Below are 18,706 nucleotides of genomic sequence, written 5' to 3'. Positions count from 1 at the left end.
ATAAACTGTCAGAATAGAAGGGTTGGAGTGTTGTGTACATCTCTTTCTTCAATTCACAAAAAACCAAAGCTCCAAAGTACCTTATCACAGATAAGTCAAACAAAGCCTCTGCTTTGCTTTCTGATTCTCCTGGGAACTGTTATTTGTTTTCATTATTTAAAAAGATGATCTGAGTGCTTTCTTCTTACACAGAAGAAAAAAGAACACAAAAGAGAATTAACACAACTTTTTTCCCTCTTCCTCAAATCAGCAACATGTATAAAAAAGGTTTTATGAAAATGTACTTTCACAGTTTAATTGTAGCTTAGGGGGAAAGCCCAGTAAAGAATTCAGAGAAATTTAAAGAGGTTTACAAGAAAGAAATATCTGTTTACACACTCACTCTTCAACTTACATTTTCCCAAGAGTTCAATGCCCTTACTATCCAATACTGTGATCTAACCCCATTCTCTTTTCAATTGTTTCTAGTATTTTACCTTTGATATTCCATGAAAAAATACTAGAAGTACTTTATATAGCTTATAGAGAACATCAATCTATAATAATAAAATTAGGTTAGAGTTTATTGAAGAAATATAAAGCTAAATATTATGTACCCATTTCACATATTAACTTTTAAATGAAAAACTAAAACATTGTGCCCAACTAGCATATATCAAACATGTAGCAAATAGCAGCTGTTAATTACAATTAGTGGAATAAGAGATTTAGATGTTTGACAATAACCTTGATTGGTGCACACAAATACATATATATGTTCAGATAGGTAAGATAGTCAAATTATGAAGAATGCTCTAATTATGAAACAAAATAAGTCACATGTATTTCACCAGTATTTATAAGAAAATATGTTACATATTTACTGCTCAATTTTTGCCCCAAATTATAACCTGTGTAGCTGAACTAAGTCTTAAAATTACTTAACTTTGTGCCTTCCTGAGCTGCATGCAGCCATTGAATCATGCATTGTGTTGAGATGGATAACTGGTGCAGATAACCATGTCAGAGGCTGCCTCAAGGATTGACATTTTCATAAGATCTATTTCCCTTAGAAATGTGAGAGCACAAGAGAAAAATTTTCATTCTCTTTCAACAGTTGTTGAGCTCCAATTTTTTAATGATGTTCTTATCTACCCATATTAGACAGGAGGGAAATTTTAGAGGAGATGTCATCCAAGTTAAACACATGTGAGGGTCATTAACTTGAATATATCACTCCTAACTTGCCCCTTTGAACTTGGAACTCAAACTCATAGGAGGAAAAGAAAAGATGGAGGCAGGAGCTGACTGGCCTCAGTTAACCTCACAGTGAAAGAATCTATCATGCAACCAGAGGCTGAGGAATAAGAAAGCAGATGGTCTGCAAATATCTTGAGGACATCTAAATATCTTCATATTCCAAATAATCTAAATTTCAGATAAGCTTTTACTCCCCCAGACTCCTTCATCATTTGTACCACCAACATACATTTATTTTCTCAACAGTAAAATACTGTGTTTACATCTTTTGTGACTCCACATTTTAAACGCATTGGGGCCTTGAGCATGTTACAGTTTTTCCATCTTAAAAAAATAATTAGCACAGGAGCACATTCAATATTATGTAAGGAATTTGACAAGACCTCACTTAATATTTTTTTAGAAACAATTAACATGTCAAAAGAGGAAGTGAGAGCTCATTTTGGTTATAAATCTGTTTACATAATTACCAGTTGAAGAAGTCAAACATTTTAGGGAGGAGGAAAAAAGCAAGGTTAGGCCCTCTCTTCATCATTGAATTTCCAATGATGTCAAATTCTCTAGCATGTTTCCTTTATTCATATACACACTTGCCTTGAGGCCCCTTTAATCAGAAAGATCGCAGATTTGTAGTATGAGTGAATAATCTTGAAGAAAGGTAATATTGTCAGAAATACACTGTTAATCATATGACAAGAGACAATTACATCTGTGTCTGAGGTTATGTTTAACTCAAGATGCCACAGTAATATGGAGAAAATGTTTCAAGGGAGGCTATGTAGTGTAAGAATACATATGCAGTGCCATGTACCAGAGCACTACATCAGTAAATATGCCTGTCTCATGCTGTAGCATGGAGGACAGAATGGACAGCAGAAGCCCTGGTCAAGGAGCAGTGGCCTCAGAAGGGACTGGTGGACAGGAAGTGGATAGTGAGGGGGGGGGAAAGGAACTACAACCTTGATCCAGGACCAGAAGATAGAGAATAAATAGCCCATTGGAGATAGTTTGGGTGGTGGATGTCATATCTGAGGAATTGTGGAGATGGTAGTAAATACTTTTGGGTAAAGTTTTAGTGGAAAACACTTTCCTGTGATAACCCAAAACCATCTGTTCCTAAAATCCGTTATTATAATCTGAGCACCACCACGAGCCTAGAGGAAGCTTCTGTCTCCCAGATGCAATTCTCCAAGTCAAGAGTCTGAGAAGCTGCTGTGGGTTTGTGTTGAGCTGCAGTTTCACATACGGAACTGGATAATGGACACTCATCTGAGATCTGCTACAAGGAGTCTGTACTTACCACTTTGGCACACCATCTGGAGGCTAGAAATGGTCTAGGCAGCCTCTGCAAAAGAAGGGTCCCAGTCTGTTGCCCCAATTATTTCCAGCCTAGAATCCTAGGCTCACAAAACATGTCATAAGAAATACAGCTCATTCTTGAGAAAAAGAGATACTCGAACACAAAACTGTACTTAGTTTTATATCTTGGTTAAATATATAAAGGATGTTTGAAATAATTAATCATATGAAAGACTATTTGCCACATTGGGTCTGGGTCCACATGGTGTGAAGTGAAAAGGTGGTGGTGAAAAGCTCCCCTGTGCTATTTGAAAGAGCTATATGTGTTGTATTTTACTCAGGCCTACAGTGTATTGCAGTTGTTTAGCCATGAAGATCACCGAGTGTTGAAGTAGATTTGAAGTCTAGTCTTGGCTCTGCTACTTACTTGTTTGTGAATTTGGGCAAGGAAATGAAATTTCTGCCTTACTTTCTAGGTATCATAGGACTGTTGATACTATACCAAGATCAAATAGTATAGTAAATTGTAACTATTAATTCTTATACACTACTCCTAATTCTACTCTTACTATGACATGGCATATTGCAAATGCTCCTTCTCCTGAAGGCAGAGTAGACCTTCTGAAAACTGCAAAACAGATAATTATGGTGAGATTTTGTGACAATGCATTACTAAAGCCAACATTTTGAGCATTCTCGGTGCCTAGCACTGTGCTTGTTGCATTGCACACGCTATCCAATAATAAGGATGCAGAAGTGTGTTTGCATTCCTTTATACTTCAATTGTTATTCATATTGCCTGCTCGCACATATTCTTTAAATAACTATGCTGTAAGAGGGTACAAAATTACATAAAGTAAAATCCCCCAAGTAATGAGCAAGGGAGATAAATGTACAACAAATATGACATAATATAGCAAATGTCTAATGTTTTAAGGGGCATTCAGGCCACAGATTACAAGTGGGAAAACTGTGGGAAAGGTAAAGTATCCCTTATGATCTTTAAACTGAGTCTTGACTTAAATATTTGAACATGTGAGAAATGGGTGAGATGTTCAAGGTGCACAGTTATGGCAAAGCAGGGGGGGACTGTGTCGTGAACAAAATGCAGAGGGCTTGATGAGAGTGCCTGTGGCAGATGTTTTGCATAGTGCCAGGATAAGGAGTTTTTACTTGATTTTAGAGGCAATTTCATGATTCACTCAGTACCCATTATTTTTATTAATTTGGCGAGCATTTATGGAGGATCTACCATCTGACAAGTGATAGGCCAGACACTGGGCCCACAAAGATGTATAAGATGTGACTCCTTTCAAAATGAGATACTCTAGCACTGCTTAGAAAGAAATAGTCAAAAAAAACACTTCCAAATCCTGAAAACTTTGCTTCACTGTAGCAGACCAATGGGAAGATATATGGAGTTAATGCTTATCCTTAATTCTAGCTCACCTCAACAGCCGATGGATGTGAAAGAAATAACCCTGACATAAAACACAAATATCACAAGTCATGGCTCCCACTTGTATTTCTGGAAGCCCCTGGAATGTACTGCATATGAAGAGGACTGCCTGCCTCATGTTCATCTCCTTTATAGTGCATTGCCTCTAAACTGACCTAGGAAGACACCTCACCATGGCCATGCAGCCAGTGTCTCCCGAGAGATGGCTGCCTCACTGCCTAGGTGCAGTCCAGGAGCTTCTGAACTTACAAAACGTTCCAGGTGCCAAGCAATGCTCCCATCCCTCTGGTTCCCGCTGCATTTCTCCATCCACTCTGTTGCCAGAGCAGATGGGAAGACTGCCCTTCTCCCCAGCCACCTGCATGTTAATTTAGGGCCTAAAGCAACAGCTCTTAGGCTCTGAATCTGACAAAGTGAGAAAAGAGTTTCTTTTCATTCTGTCTGAGGCTCTTTCCTCAGCAGAAGTCATATCTACTCCCTGGGACTTATCTAGGACATATGTACCATTTTGCAGTCTCTCAGAATTCTCTCTGGTCTCCATAAGCTCATAATTTATCTTAAATCGCGCTGTTTTGTTTTGTTGTTGTTTTTTTCACCAACTAATATTGATGCTTTCAATTAGAAATCTGGGTGGTGAATGTCATTCTGCCAATTTGGTAGGCAGACCCAACTGAGATACTGCATTCCATCTTTATATGCGACCACCCCCCAGCAACGTAGGTCCTGCTAGTGGGAAAAGTAATGTAAGTGAAGAGTGTGCAATAAACACAGGAAATGTGCAATATGCACAGTGCATCTCACAGTTAGATACTACTTATTCAGTTCTGTGGGCAGCTTTGGGACAGGATAAGGTGTTTTAGAAATGTTATTGCATAGTCACTTTCTACGATAAGGGCCTAAAATAGAGAAACACACAGTGTATTTGACTGGAGGCCCAAAAGAGACAAAATGTTTTTGAAAATGTGTGCAGTATGACCTCCCAATTTGGGTTTGTAACCCCTTCTCTCCAATTACATTCCTGGAAATGTTTTTCAATTTCTTTGCATGGAATAACCAGTGGACCACATTGTTCAGAGCAGCCCACAGGAATGAGCCAGCCTGCACAGAGCTCATACCACACCTCCACGGAGCTAGCTGACACTTCCACAGAACCACATGCTTCCCCAGCTCTTAATATGGTTTATTATAAAATCCTTTACCTGCCTCAAAGCACTTTTCATCAAAGCCGCTTTTAAGCTGAAGCTGAGGACTAAAGAATGCCTTTAACAGAATCCTGAAATAGCTTTTAACCCGAGGCTGAGAAGAGAAAGTGCTTTTAACCTAAAGTGCTTTCCTCTTAGGTACTTCAATGTGTGCCTAGCACTCAGCATTAGTGGCTATGAGAACACCCTTAAGACCCAAATGAAAGAGACTCCATTATAGATATTCAAGGCTGTTATATTAATATATTACAAGTAATATTTGAAATCATTAAGCCATTTTACTCCAACTAAATTTGAATCTTTTCTTATTGAACTATGCATTCATGCAAATAAATTGAAATCTTACCACCTGGGATACTCACAAATCTATGCTGCTATTAGGAAAAGTACCTTGTTCTTTCCTGGATTTTACTTAAATTTGAAGTGAGTCAAAATCCCCCCCCCACCCTAAAACAATCTTTCAACTTTTATCAATCACTGAATGACATTTCCAGCTTTAGTCCATACTCATTGAGCTAAAAAGGTAAATTGAATTATTCAGAATTAATTCAATCAATTATCTGAATAAATTGTATATATCAAGCTTTCTCTTTACACTTGTCACTCAAACAGAAATAAAGGTACTGATTTCATAGTAGTTTTAATCCCCCAGTGAAGTTCCTACTAAGTCAAGTAAGTAGGGAACCTAATCGGTAAGTTTTAACTTCAGAGAATTTCAGTAAGTTATGTGATTGAACCATTACAGTAAGTTATGTGATTGAAGATATATTTTAAGAATATAAAGTGCACACAAATATGGGATAAGGTAGCAGAATTTGACATCTTTGAATGTTATCCCTCCTGCCTTTAGTTCCCTCTGTAATTCTAATGAAAGGAAGACGGGCAACTGAAAAGCAGAAAATATTGTCAACCGAAATTCTAAATAATCAATCTTTGCTAAATCAAATTTGGTCATGTTAATCATCCAAAATGCACTGATGCAAACTAAACTGAAACATATTATTCTCATACTTGAGTGATCATGGAACAATCTTTAGATATACTAATCACTTTTTTATACATTGTTTTCATTCATTCATTCACTTATGCATTCATTTGGCAACAAGAAGGGAATGAAATAGAATTTAAGAAAAATAAAAGAAATTACATTTATCTTGTTCTACTTTATAAAGTTTTCATCACCATGAATATTATTTTTTAACTTTCTGTACCTAAAAACTTATTCATGTCTACTCTTCCAGCTCAAAGTTACCGGCTCCATGAATTCATCCCTGTCATCCTCATTCTGAATTAGTCCTCTCTTCTCTTTATCCTCAAAGTATAATTTTATTATTTCATTATTTTAATATCTTCTAACTGGACTGTGAGCTATATCTGGTAGACCAGAGACCATCTTAGCTCTACTTCCTGAGATGTTACTTGGAAAGATGTAGAAAGGAATGGAAGCAGGGCATGAAATCTTTCAGTGGTTTTAGAATTACTATTTATTTACAATATCTTTTTCCTCTTTGTAAACTCAGTGGGGACTACTTTGGTGGAGTATGCTCCACTCAGTATCTTCACACTGTTGGGCTTCTCTTATGTTAAGTCCTTCGAGTTCTCTTCTCTTTCTCCTTCTTAGACTGCTGGGCACTATTCAAATATTCCAGGGTTGAAATAGTCCAGCCCTGTGGCTTTAAATTGCATTTGTAGGTTTTCCAAACTTAAACTGTCAGCTTCAAGATTTAGACATGCAATTCAAGTGTCCATTTGACATTTCCTTGGATGTTTGGTAGACATCTCACATCTACCCAGAGCAACCCTTCCCCAGCTCCCACAGGTTCTCTGCCTCAGAAAACATCACTGCCATTTGCCAGCTGGAGTCACCCTCCATTCTGCACAGTCTCTTCTACTCTTATCAGAAAATCCCACCTTAAAAACATATTACAAATTCAACCCCTTTTAGTCATTTCCTTTGTCAGTGCTCTTATCTAAGTACTATCATCTCTCCCTGAAATATTTTACCAGCCCCCAAACTGACCTCCCTATTTCTTATCCAAATATAGTCTCTAGATAGCAATTAAAAGGGTCATTTAAAAACATAAATCACATTATGTCACTCCCCTGCTCAATGATCTCCAATTACTTAGAAAAAATTATACTATAATATCATCTAATGTCCTTGCTGACCTGTAGGGTGTTACCTACTTTGACCCCAGGCTATCCTTTCTATTTTATCCTCAGTCATAGATTTTTTAAGTATTAAATTTATTGGGGTGACATTGGTTAATAGGATCAGATAGATTTCAAGTGTCCATTTCCATGATACAAAATCTGTATATCCCACTGTGTGCCCACCACCACAGGGATCGGGCCTAAACTGGCAGTCAGACATCCCTCTCACTGGCAGTCAGACATCCCAATCCAGGACTGCTGGCTCCCAACCATTCGCCTGCCTGCCAGCCTGATTGCTCCCTAACTGCTCCCCTGCCAGCCCGATCACCCCTAACTGCTCTCTCCTGCAGGCCTGGTCACCCCCAATGCCCTCCCCTGCAGGCCTGTTTGACCCCAACTGCCCTCCCCTGCTGGCCATCTTGCAGCGGCCATCTTGTGACCACATGGGCACAGCCATCTTGTGACCACATGGGGGTGGCCATCTTGTGCAAGGGTGTGGTGGTCAATTTGCATATTACCTCTTTATTATATAGGATAGTGCCCATCACTATCTGACATTATCTTCTATGTCAATGTGTTTATATGTTTGTTTTTTCCATTTACATATAGGCTTTGTGAAGACCTTTTGGTCTATTCATTATTCCATCCCCAGCAGACATTGAAAAATACTCAAGGATAGATAGATTGAATGGATAGATAAAAAAAATGCATGAAATATTCACTTGGTCAAACCATTCTCTATACTGTTGTGATTCAGAGTATATACTTGTGTGGGAAGTGTGTGAGTATATGTGTTTATTTGTGTGTTGTGCTGCTGGATAAGCAGAGGGAGGGGAAAGTATGGGACCAAGTGGCTGCCTAGAATAGACACAGAAAAATCTTATGCTCATTGTTCCATTTGGGTTAATAAACTCTTCATTAAAGCTACAAATTCGTTTCTGGCTGGTGGACTCACCAAAATGTCCATTATATTCATTGGGCCAAAACTGAGTTGAGTTCTATTTCCATGAGAGTTTAGGAGCTTAGGAAAAGGGGCCAAGGGGTACTTCGTGAAAGTATTTTTTGGAATTTAGGGTGAAGTTGAGAATGGTGGAAACTGCTGGAAGCCTGAAATAGGAAGAAGGAGAAAAAATGGAAGGTGCTGAGGAAGAACTCTGCCATTCTTTCCAGGTGGCAGCTGGCCTGTCACTGACACTGGGTGGTTCTGGTGAAAGGATGCTCCTCCTGCAGCCAACTGTCCAACTTTGATTGGAAGCTGCAGCCTACCTTTGTCTGGGGAGATCCTCTCCACGGTTTAGGCACATCTCTTCCAGTCTTTCCAGAGTAGACATCATCACTATCCACCAGGAGCTTTAAAACGTTAGGTTAGATGAGACACAAAACATGAATAAACATGTGGAGGGAAACTATATACAGATGTGTATCTATTTAGAACTTCTATTTATTTATATTCCAAGCTACTTAAAAGTTAAAATAATTAAGCTTTTTCCTGTACTTGCTTCTTATGAGAAAAGAACTCACAAGTAAACCAGGCAATGAGAGAGATTTACTTCCAGTGTTTATTAGAGATTCAGCACATAATGAGCCCAATTTTTGAGACCTGTGTACCAAAAGAATAGTAGCTGATATGTTTAATCAATGCTCAAAGCACAGTAAGATGATGCAGTACCTTCTGAAGCACTTCTGAAGGTAAATTAAAATCAGCAGTGTTTTAGCATTAGTCATATTCTTCTGCATCCTAATTCAAAGGCATAAACCATCAGTAAACTATAGCACTTACTTAAATCACCCATTTCTTCAAAAATTCTCCATAAAGTTGTGGAATACTATCTGATTGATACTCATGGTAAATATTTCAAAGGAGAAAAGGTAAAGGTGGTGAGGATGGAAGTGGAAGAAACAAAGAAGAGTGAAAACAGGATTCCTTGATAGGTGGTCAACTCTCTAAAGGAGCACTGAATGTCACTTAGAGTTTCGAATCAAAGGATGAATTCAGTTAAACTGCTGAAATGATCCATGTTAAGAATATTATTTTTGCCCTCCAGTACCACTGCCCCTCTCTAATGGGAAATGATCTGCCCATGTCTAGCATCTGGAGGGAGAAAATTTCCAACTGAATGCTACCTGCTATGGAGGCTACAGGGCTATATATTTTTTTTCTCATCTCAACTGATTTTTAAACTTAATCTCAACCAACTAGGCATCCTCTACTGGAACTTAAAATCTTAGCCATTGGATAAAATAGAAGTCATTGTGACAACGAAAGTAGCTGCCTGACCCAGCTCTCAGAGTTACAAGACAATTGCTGTATTTATAGCTTCTTATTTTATGAGTCTCCTAAGCACCTTGGATTTTAAACATCTCAAAGACTATTCCCCCAGACTTCGGTAATTTCTTTGACTAATTAATAAATTAATTTGAGTTCCCAGTAAATTATTTGAGCTTCCTTCCACCTCCCTCTCTCAATATCATTCAAATAAATTTCTCTTTGCTTATGATGGCCACAGTTTTGTTTGTTCTATTACAGTCAACAAAACATTCACAAATATACCTCATGACCAAAATAATTGCCTGGTGTGTGTGCGTGCGCGTGTGTGTGTTTGTGTGTGTGTGTGTGTGTGTGTGTGTGTGTGTGTGTGTTGTTTTAGATGCTTTGTTTTTCCTTTTTAAAATGCATTCAAGTAGTTGCCATGGCCCTCTGTCCTAAGAGCAGAATAACATCATTTTGAAAAGCATGTGGAGACTGTCTCCCTGGGTAAATGATGATAACACCGTCACATTATTTGAACATTTAACTGCTTCTATTGAGTACTTTTCCTCATAGTTTTGATTCATTTGGAATCTAACTGACAAAGATCCCATTACTGGGTGTTCTTTCTATAATTTGTCAAAAATATATAGCAGAGATGAGGGAGAATGAGGCTAATTTGTAATCTGGGAGACTTAACCTGGTTATGCTGATGAACTAACTAAATCGGTCAAAAGTTTGAGAGCTTAAAGATTAAAAACCACCATTTCCTAGTTAAACTCGAATTCATTATATAAACAACATGATTTATAAGTACAGTCATGTAAAAGGTCTATTTGTTTTTCTCACCAAAAGATGCTTTCAACAAAAAATTGCAGAAAATGGATTTTCTCCAACCAATGTGTTGTCTGCCACCCCTGGTATATGCGCTTGAAGCAGTATAGTAGAATGAAGATATAATGATCACACTAGCCAAGGCCATAGCATTTGAAGAACATTCCAAAAATATTGGCACCCCTAGCAAGAGGTGTTTGCTAAATACAAAGAGTTGTTAAGAGAGGAAGAAAGGATTACCAGTGAACTACAGATGGGTATATAGGTGGGGAGTCGGGAGCTCAGGGTTTTGGGACTGCTCCCTTTTTTGGAATACCATAAGGAAGGGGGGATGCAGAAATACTCCTTAATGTTATACCAGGACAATGGGCATGGACGTTTAGGGGGCAAATCTGGTTCATTTATGCTTGTGTCACTCTGCCTTCCCCTTTCGTACTCTATTTTAAGATAGAAGGTTCTGTGGTTCAAACACATTTCCATAATTTAATGATCCTTCTTGGTTTATCAGACTCTGGACTGTATCAAATTTATGGATCAATGAAAATCCTACAACAGCCCTTAACATTGACAATGACATTTTAGCTAAATCTCTGATTTATTTTCTTTGGGTAGCATGTTTTACTTTGCAGAATCATTTCACGTGCAACATCATCTCCTCTAAGTTGTAAAATTCACCATTTTATGTTGAACGCTAATGTAGTCAATATTCTTTCAGTTGTAATTGATATAAACTTGTCCAAATTTCGAAAGTAAGAATGGAATTTGTTGAACTACTAATTGAAAAGTTCAAGGAGGTAAAGGTAGTTTTAGACATGACTGGATCTAGGGGCAAAATGCTTTCAAATCTTTATCTTTTCTACTGTTCAGCTCTGTTTTCCACTGTATTGGCTTAATTTTCCAGTGCATCTTTCCAAAAAGTGGCAACATAACTTATGAAAACTTGGATTCACATCCTCCTAGTTTACAAGCACCTATAGAAAAAAAGAGGGTCCCTCTTTCCCAGCAGCACTAGACAAAGCCTCAGGATTTACTTGATAGATCTACTTGGACCATGTGTTCATGTCTGAACCAATTTCTGTGGCCAGGAAGATGAAATGCGCATTCATCCCTGGAGTGGGAGGTAGTGGGGTCTACATTACTCAAAACAAATGGCAGAAAAATGAGAAAGGTCTCATCTCCAAAGGAAAACCAGGATGCTCTTACCAGAGGATAGGTGGATAGTTAAGGGGCCAGCAAAACCAACAGATATCCACCATAGTTTTTCTAACCGGTGCTGTCTATAACCATGGATCTCACTGAGCTCTTTTGCCACCCCTGGTCCTTTCTATTGTGATTGTAAGCCTTCTCTTGAAACATTAGAGACAATGATTTGCCAATGTTTAGGCAAGTGTATTTGGTTGCATTAAACAGAAATTCACTCTAATTTCTAATGCACCTCATGACAAGAATACATGGTGCCTGGATTTAGGCATCAGAAAGTGAGGAGTTGAGGTCTATGTTCCATTCACCTCTCTCTGCAAATTAGTTCCTGTGCCCACTCACCCATTGCACATGGGCATCTCCCCAAATGGTGCCCCTGATCTCCAGTGTCTAAGTCTAATTCAGATCCCTGGAGTTACCTACCTTACTCTTCAGTATACCAATTCTAAATTCTTTGTATGGAGACATGCACACGACAGGCTTTGACTCCAGCAGGTTCCGCTGTAGAGCTAAGTTCTTAGACACCAGAGCTATGCCTTCTTGGGTGAGTGTAGCCCGTTTAAAGAGAGGATAGAAGTGAGAAGAAAACTTTTGGCTCATCTGGTAACTGGCAAAAGCAAACATATTCCTTCTATCTAATGAAGTGCAATAAATCTAGGCTCCTTTCCCACCAGGGCGCTATTAGCAATCAGGGAGGGATAGTTTTTCACTGTGAGGAATTGCCTGCACTTGCCTGGACTCCCCAGTACGTGGCAGTAATGCACCTCCCCCATTGTAGAAACTGAAAATAGCTGGTCTTGTTGCACCTCACCCTTCAGAGCACTATGGCAATCAAAAATGCCCTGGAATGGAAATTCTTTCCTATTTACCCCAAGTCAAGATTTTCCCCCAAGTCCGGTCTTTCCTTATAATTAATGCACAGCACAAAACTTCTTAATAAAGGAGTTTCTTAGCTGTTTCTACATCCCCACTTTCTCTTGAAATCTTGACCACAAGTATCTGCTTTTCAGTTTCATTCTTCTCCTAAAGCCATTTCTTTATGGTCATCAACAGCCTTTGAATTGCCAAAAGCCAATGAGAACATTTCATCTTTATCTCCCATCACCGTTCTGCTGTATCTGAAATGCTTGTCTTAACTTAGAAATATCAATCTCACTATTTTCTAAACCATCAGTTTTTTGCATCTTGGTCTCCTTCAAACAAACAAGAAATTTGAAAACCCTCTTTGCCTGATTGGTTGGTTCACTTCCTGCATCCAGTAAACAAAATCCCATGAATCACCCCTAATTTCTATGGTCTGCAGTAGCTCTAAGCATCATATGATTTCATGTTGATGTTCAAAGCAGAAGAAAAAAGTGTCCTTACCTTTTTTATTTCTTTCATAGAGACTGATGCTTTGTAGCTATAGACAAAAGACTCAATGTCTTTATGCTTCAGCTTCCTTTCCTCTAAAATCAAGATGATAGTATCTACTATGAAAGGGTTGAGAATTGGTATAAAGATTAAGTAAGTTAGAATATATAAAGTACTTTGAACCTTGCCTGGCTTGGTATAAGTGCACAATAAATCTTCACTACTATCATCAAACACCCTCGCACTAGCACTAATCACATTGTAAGTGTTTGTGAGAGTTATTCTCTGCCCGCCCCCCCAGACTGTGGGAGATCATGCTTCATGCACCATTGCATTTTCTGTCTGCAGCACAGTGGCTGGTCCATAGTGGGCCTGCAATAGATAGTTGCTGAATGAGTGGATTACTATCTGCATCCTTCATAGCACCCAGCATATGGTAGGTGCTCACGAAATATTCACTGACTTGAATTCAATAGAAATTAATTGATCTGGAGAGAATACAGACTAAGAAGTGCCATTATATTAGGTGAGGCATAATGAGTTTAAATTTTAAGATGAGAACAATTTCCTTTGAGGCTCTTCCTTATGGTTGAATCTAAACCAGTGGTTCTCAACCTTCCTAATGCCGCGACCCTTTAATACAGTTCCTCATGTTGTGGTGACCTTCAATTTCATTGTTACAAATTGGACATAATTAAAGCATAGTGATTAATCACAAAAACAATATGTAATTATATATGTGTTTTTCGATGGTCTTAGGCGACCCCTGTGAAAGGGTTGTTCGACCCCCAAAGGGGTCACGGCCCACAGGTTGAGAACCGCTGATCTAAACTGATGTATAATTCCACATTCTTAGCAAATTTAGATTTATTTTTTTCTATTTTCTTTGCAGTTTCAATTTCCATATTCCATCAACTCTCTTTGTTTTTATTCTCACAGCATTGCTTAGATCACCAAAAAAAACCCACAAAAAATAAAACAGACTGATACCTGTTATCATCTTTATCAATTAGCTATTGCTGTGTAACGAACAAACACAAAATCTCAGTGGCATACAGCAAAAAGCATTCAGTTCTCATGTGTCTGTGAGTTAGACAGATTAGGTCAGGCTTGACTGAACAGCTTTGCTCTAAGCTATAGATCGGACTGCCCTTGCCTCCTCATTGAGAATCAGCTTCTGTTCTGTGCCGTATGTATTTATTCTGGAGTCCAGACTGAAGGGTCAAGTAAGTTACTCAGGGAAGCTCTTGTCTGGGTCATAGCAGAGAAGTAAGCAGGAAAGTAGAAGTTTGTATTGTATCTTAAGGTCTCAGTCTAAAAATGAAACATTATTATTTCTACTCACTCTGCATTGTCCAAAGCAAGTCATATGGCCACGCCCAACATAAAGACATTGAGGAAATAAAACATGCTCACTCTAGTAAGTCTCATGGCAAAGTATTTAAATATATACATCTAATTCGAGGAGATGAGCATTATGAAAAATGATTAAATTTACCACACCTCTTTCCTGATTCTGGTATCCATAACATCTTTCGTAGGCAATCAGATTAGCCTTTAAATAAGCTCCTTATGTCTAATTTTCCACATGATTTGTGCCCCAGATTTTGTTATGAACCTTTTGGTTGCAGGCAATAGAATACCCAGTTATATTATCTCATATAACAAAAAGTCTAGAGCAGTGATGGCGAACCTATGACACGCGTGTCAGAGGTGACACGCAAACTCATTTTTTTGGTTGATTTTTCTTTGTTAAATGGCATTTAAATATATAAAATAAATATCAAAAATGTAAGTCTTTGTTTTACTATGGTTGGAAATATCAAAAAATTTCTATATGTGACACGGCACCAGAGTTAAGTTAGAGTTTTTCAAATGCTGACACGTCGAGCTCAAAAGGTTCACCATCACTGGTCTAGAGAATGTATTTTAGGATTGGGTTGAAAGTTCAACAATGTCATTGAAGTCTCAGGTTTTTTGTAGATTTAGGTGTTGTTTTTATCATGTTATCTTTTGCTTGCAAGCTTGTTGCCTCATGGTTACAAAATTGCTGCAATATCTCCCAGCATCACATGATTTCACAGTGATGTTCAAAGCAGAAGAAAAAAAGAAAGTATCTTCATACACCCCTCTTTTATCAGATAAAAAATCTTCTCTTGTAGTTTTCTAAGTTTCTTCCCCTTATATTTCACTGTCCAAAACTATCTAATCACCCAAAGCTATAATGGAAGCAGCAGTCATTGGATAAAATTTCCAGATGTTGTATTATGAGTAGACTCTAAAAATAAGAAGTTAGGAGGGAAATAGCATATATGTAAGAAATCAATGGTACCTGCACACTCTCAAATAATTTAAACTACCTGACTTAATATTTAAGATCCTTCATCAACACAATTTTTCTCCTTTGAAAGCTTAATACATCAAGATTTGTCTAAATAAGAGAGAGTGAGTGTTTCCCTCAGCACACTACATTCTTTCTATCATTCTTCCCATCACTGATGCGTTTGTTTTCTCCTCTCTGTCTTTCCCAAGTGCCCTTTGTCCCTTCTCTTAACTCTTCATTTTAAGTCTTAGTCTTGAGGATTCATCTCTTCTCTGGGAAGTCTCCCATGGGGACTCAAGGCTGGTCTGATGCCCTGCCTCATCCTTTCCTTGCATCTGTGCCTCCCCAGTTACTGGACTTTCCATGATGAAGTATTTCTACCAGTTTATTTCTATGCATCCTACTAGACAAGACATTTTTAGCGCATAAGTAACACATCTTGGTTATTATATTACGCTGCCCTTCCTAGTTCCTGGTACAGAGCAGGCACTCAGGTTTTTCATTTGCAAATAACTGAGTGAGAGTAAATGCCCTAAAATGCTTTCATGTCTTCTGTATCTACCTAACAAAAGAAAATTTCTCCAGATTTTAATATACACTTTATAGAGAAATCTATTTTTCTTAAACGGCCCTCATCTCACAAACATCTCCCCCGCCCCACCACACACAAACCACATCTGCACTGAATGTCATGAAAATACCTATACTGCAGGACACCTTTCCTAGCACTTAGTATCTTTTCTGACACCTCTTATGTTGTTTGGTTTGTTATTTAAATACTCCTATTAATTCATATAAGATTATAAACTTCTTGATTTCTATTTTATCATCTAATATGCCTACCTCATTGCTATAATGATAAAAGATAATAAATATTTGTGAACTTGATTTGGATTATGATTTTCATTAAAGGAGTTTATACTTTATAGCAATTATTTCTGATTATAAATCTAACCAAGGTAAATTATTCTATCTGAGGTTCTAGGTTATTTTTCTTAATATTTTATGTCATTCTTTTTATGGTGGTGGCTCACTGTTTTTTAACATAACTTTGATATTTTATTATTTTCCTCTCTGCACTAGGTTGAGGCATCTTGACCTTTCTGTCTCTGGAATAAAAATGCACAGTTTCATATTGTAGTACATTAGTATTAGTTCTATAGCCTTAATCACTTCCCTCCCTGCTGGGTTGTCCCAACTTCAAGCCATCACTTTTCCTAAGAAATGAATGAAAATCATGACTTCCTTGAAGTTTCACCACATTCCATTTTGACTATCCCTTTGTAATAATATAGTATTTAGATTTCTATTATGCTGCCTTTTATATTTTCTCCTCTATTCTGCTAAAGATAACTTTTAAATTCATTGAAAATCTCCACACATTATTCAGATGATGTCTTTCGGGCAATCATTCAATTAATTTTATTGAACTTCTAGTATATGCCAAACATTGTCTAGTTACTGGGATCCAATAATAAAAGAAGTAGGTATAGTTCTTACTTCCCTGAGCCTAACATTCTAAGCAAAATGAGCAACTAACCAGTAAATATATCACTGTAATATGTAAGGTGGGGAGAAGCGCTCTAAGAAAAGTAAGGCAGGGAAGTGACCTGGCGAGTTCCTGTTGGCAGGGCTTGCCGGTTTTTTAAAGAGTAAATAGGCTACAATCAGAAGGTGGCATTTAATCAGAGACCTAGAGCAATAGAGTTCCATGTAGAGGAAATAATAAGTGCAGAGTTCAAAGGCAGATGTATGGACAAGGATCCGCAGTGTGGGCAGAGGGGCTGTAGGCCAGTGATGCAGGGGAGAGGGGTAGCAAATGAAATCAAGTAATGGGTGGAAGTTCTGGTCTTGAGCTGCTTTGTAAGTTGGGATAGGGAATTAGATTTCATTCTGAGCAACTACTTGAAGCTACTAAATATTTGTTTCTATCAGTAATAAACATTTATGCTGTTTTTTTAAAGTTTGCAAATGGATTTGTGGTATCGGTTGCACAACAAAATACATTCACTTAATGCCGCTGAACTGTACACTTAAAAATGGTTAGAATGGCACATTTTATGTTATGTATATTTGACCACAATCTCAAGTTCTGTAGTTGAATCCTGTGGGCCAGAATCCGTGCAAAGCACTGGTGACTCTAAGAATACATGGATGATGCAGGCGCTCAGGATCTACTCTGAGAAAATGTATTTCATATATTATAAATGTAAATACACAATGCAAGGTGGCATAAATCACGTTCTAAATGAGAGGGCTAGGCTAGGATTTCGCCCAGTGTGTTCTCGGAAACATTGGTCTCGAGAGATTCCCTTTGAAATTACCCGAATAAGTGTGGGAAATAGTGATTCTTCAGGCCCCTCATGGAGATTCCCAGGAGGCCTTGGCACATTGCAAGCTCTAAAACAAATATACATAAAAGAAACTGGTTAACTTTGTTTAACCCGATGTTGCTAAACCATTTTGACCACAGCCCTTTCCCCCACATCACCTATTAATATCCCAAGGAACTGGTATTCCAGAGAACCTATGCTACTGGAGACACAAAGCTGAGATGAGAAGGATAGAGTTTGTGGAGAAAGTGCTCTCTGGGCTGAGCCCAAAAGGAAATGGGATACTTAGATTAGAGGAAGGGCATTTGAGGCAGAAGAAATGTTTAGAAATTCACTTCCAAGTTAAGTCTCCTGGCACTTGCCTCGTCAAATATCATTGAGCCACAGAATGAATTTTCTAAGTATACTGACAAAATCATAATTTTGATGATCATTGAAAAATTCTTCTAAAGCACTCAAGACATCAGTTCATTAAGATTCATTATTTTGTAGAAGTTTACTTAATTCCCTTTCATTATTTTATAGACAACAAAGTTAAGCCCAGAGAGACTATAATTCACTCAGGCACCCCTGCTTAATCGTTGTTGGTTTTCTTTCTCTGGACCTGGGGTCCTGTTCTATAAGGGACAGAGTTATGGTCTTTGCATGCCTGCAATAGACACTCCGGAATTAAAGGAAAAAATCGATTCCTATGCAAGATGCAGATTCCATCATGCAGTGGATAAGGAAACGGAATCAAATTAAAGAACAACACAAGCTTGGATTTTAATGAAGCTCATCTTTGTTTCTTTTGCAGATCAAATTTTTGGCTCTCATCTGCACAAAGTGTGTGAACGTGAAAATTCCACAGTTCCGCGATTCGTAAAGCAATGCATTGAAGCTGTCGAAAAAAGAGGTGGGTAACTGAATATGCAGCCATGTCTCCCCTTTACTGCGCACTACACAACCAATGCTCAAGTTCACAGTGCCACTTGATTTGCCTGGGAAGCTGTGCAATTAAAACCTGACTTTTGTTAATCAGTTAAGAGGATCACGTTTCTTATTAACTTCAGTTTGTTTTTA

The 18,706-nt window shown here is 38.0% G+C and overlaps 1 protein-coding gene across 1 annotated transcript in view; it reads left to right on the top strand.

Annotated features, from left to right (window-relative positions):
• The window catches only part of ARHGAP15 (Rho GTPase activating protein 15), a 650,587-nt gene that overhangs the window by 392,976 nt on the left and 238,905 nt on the right, over positions 1 to 18,706 (top strand). The window contains exon 10 of the mRNA XM_006086875.3: positions 18,441 to 18,539. Coding sequence (XP_006086937.1) covers positions 18,441 to 18,539 — 99 coding nt within the window. The remainder of the gene's footprint in view (positions 1 to 18,440; positions 18,540 to 18,706) is intronic.

Source organism: Myotis lucifugus, unplaced genomic scaffold, assembly GCF_000147115.1.
Source record: "Myotis lucifugus unplaced genomic scaffold, Myoluc2.0 scaffold_32, whole genome shotgun sequence".
In the NCBI taxonomy this organism is placed as follows: domain Eukaryota; kingdom Metazoa; phylum Chordata; class Mammalia; order Chiroptera; family Vespertilionidae; genus Myotis; species Myotis lucifugus.
The sequence above is the reverse complement of the archived record's forward strand: the minus strand, read 5'-3'. Positions and strand labels throughout refer to the sequence as shown.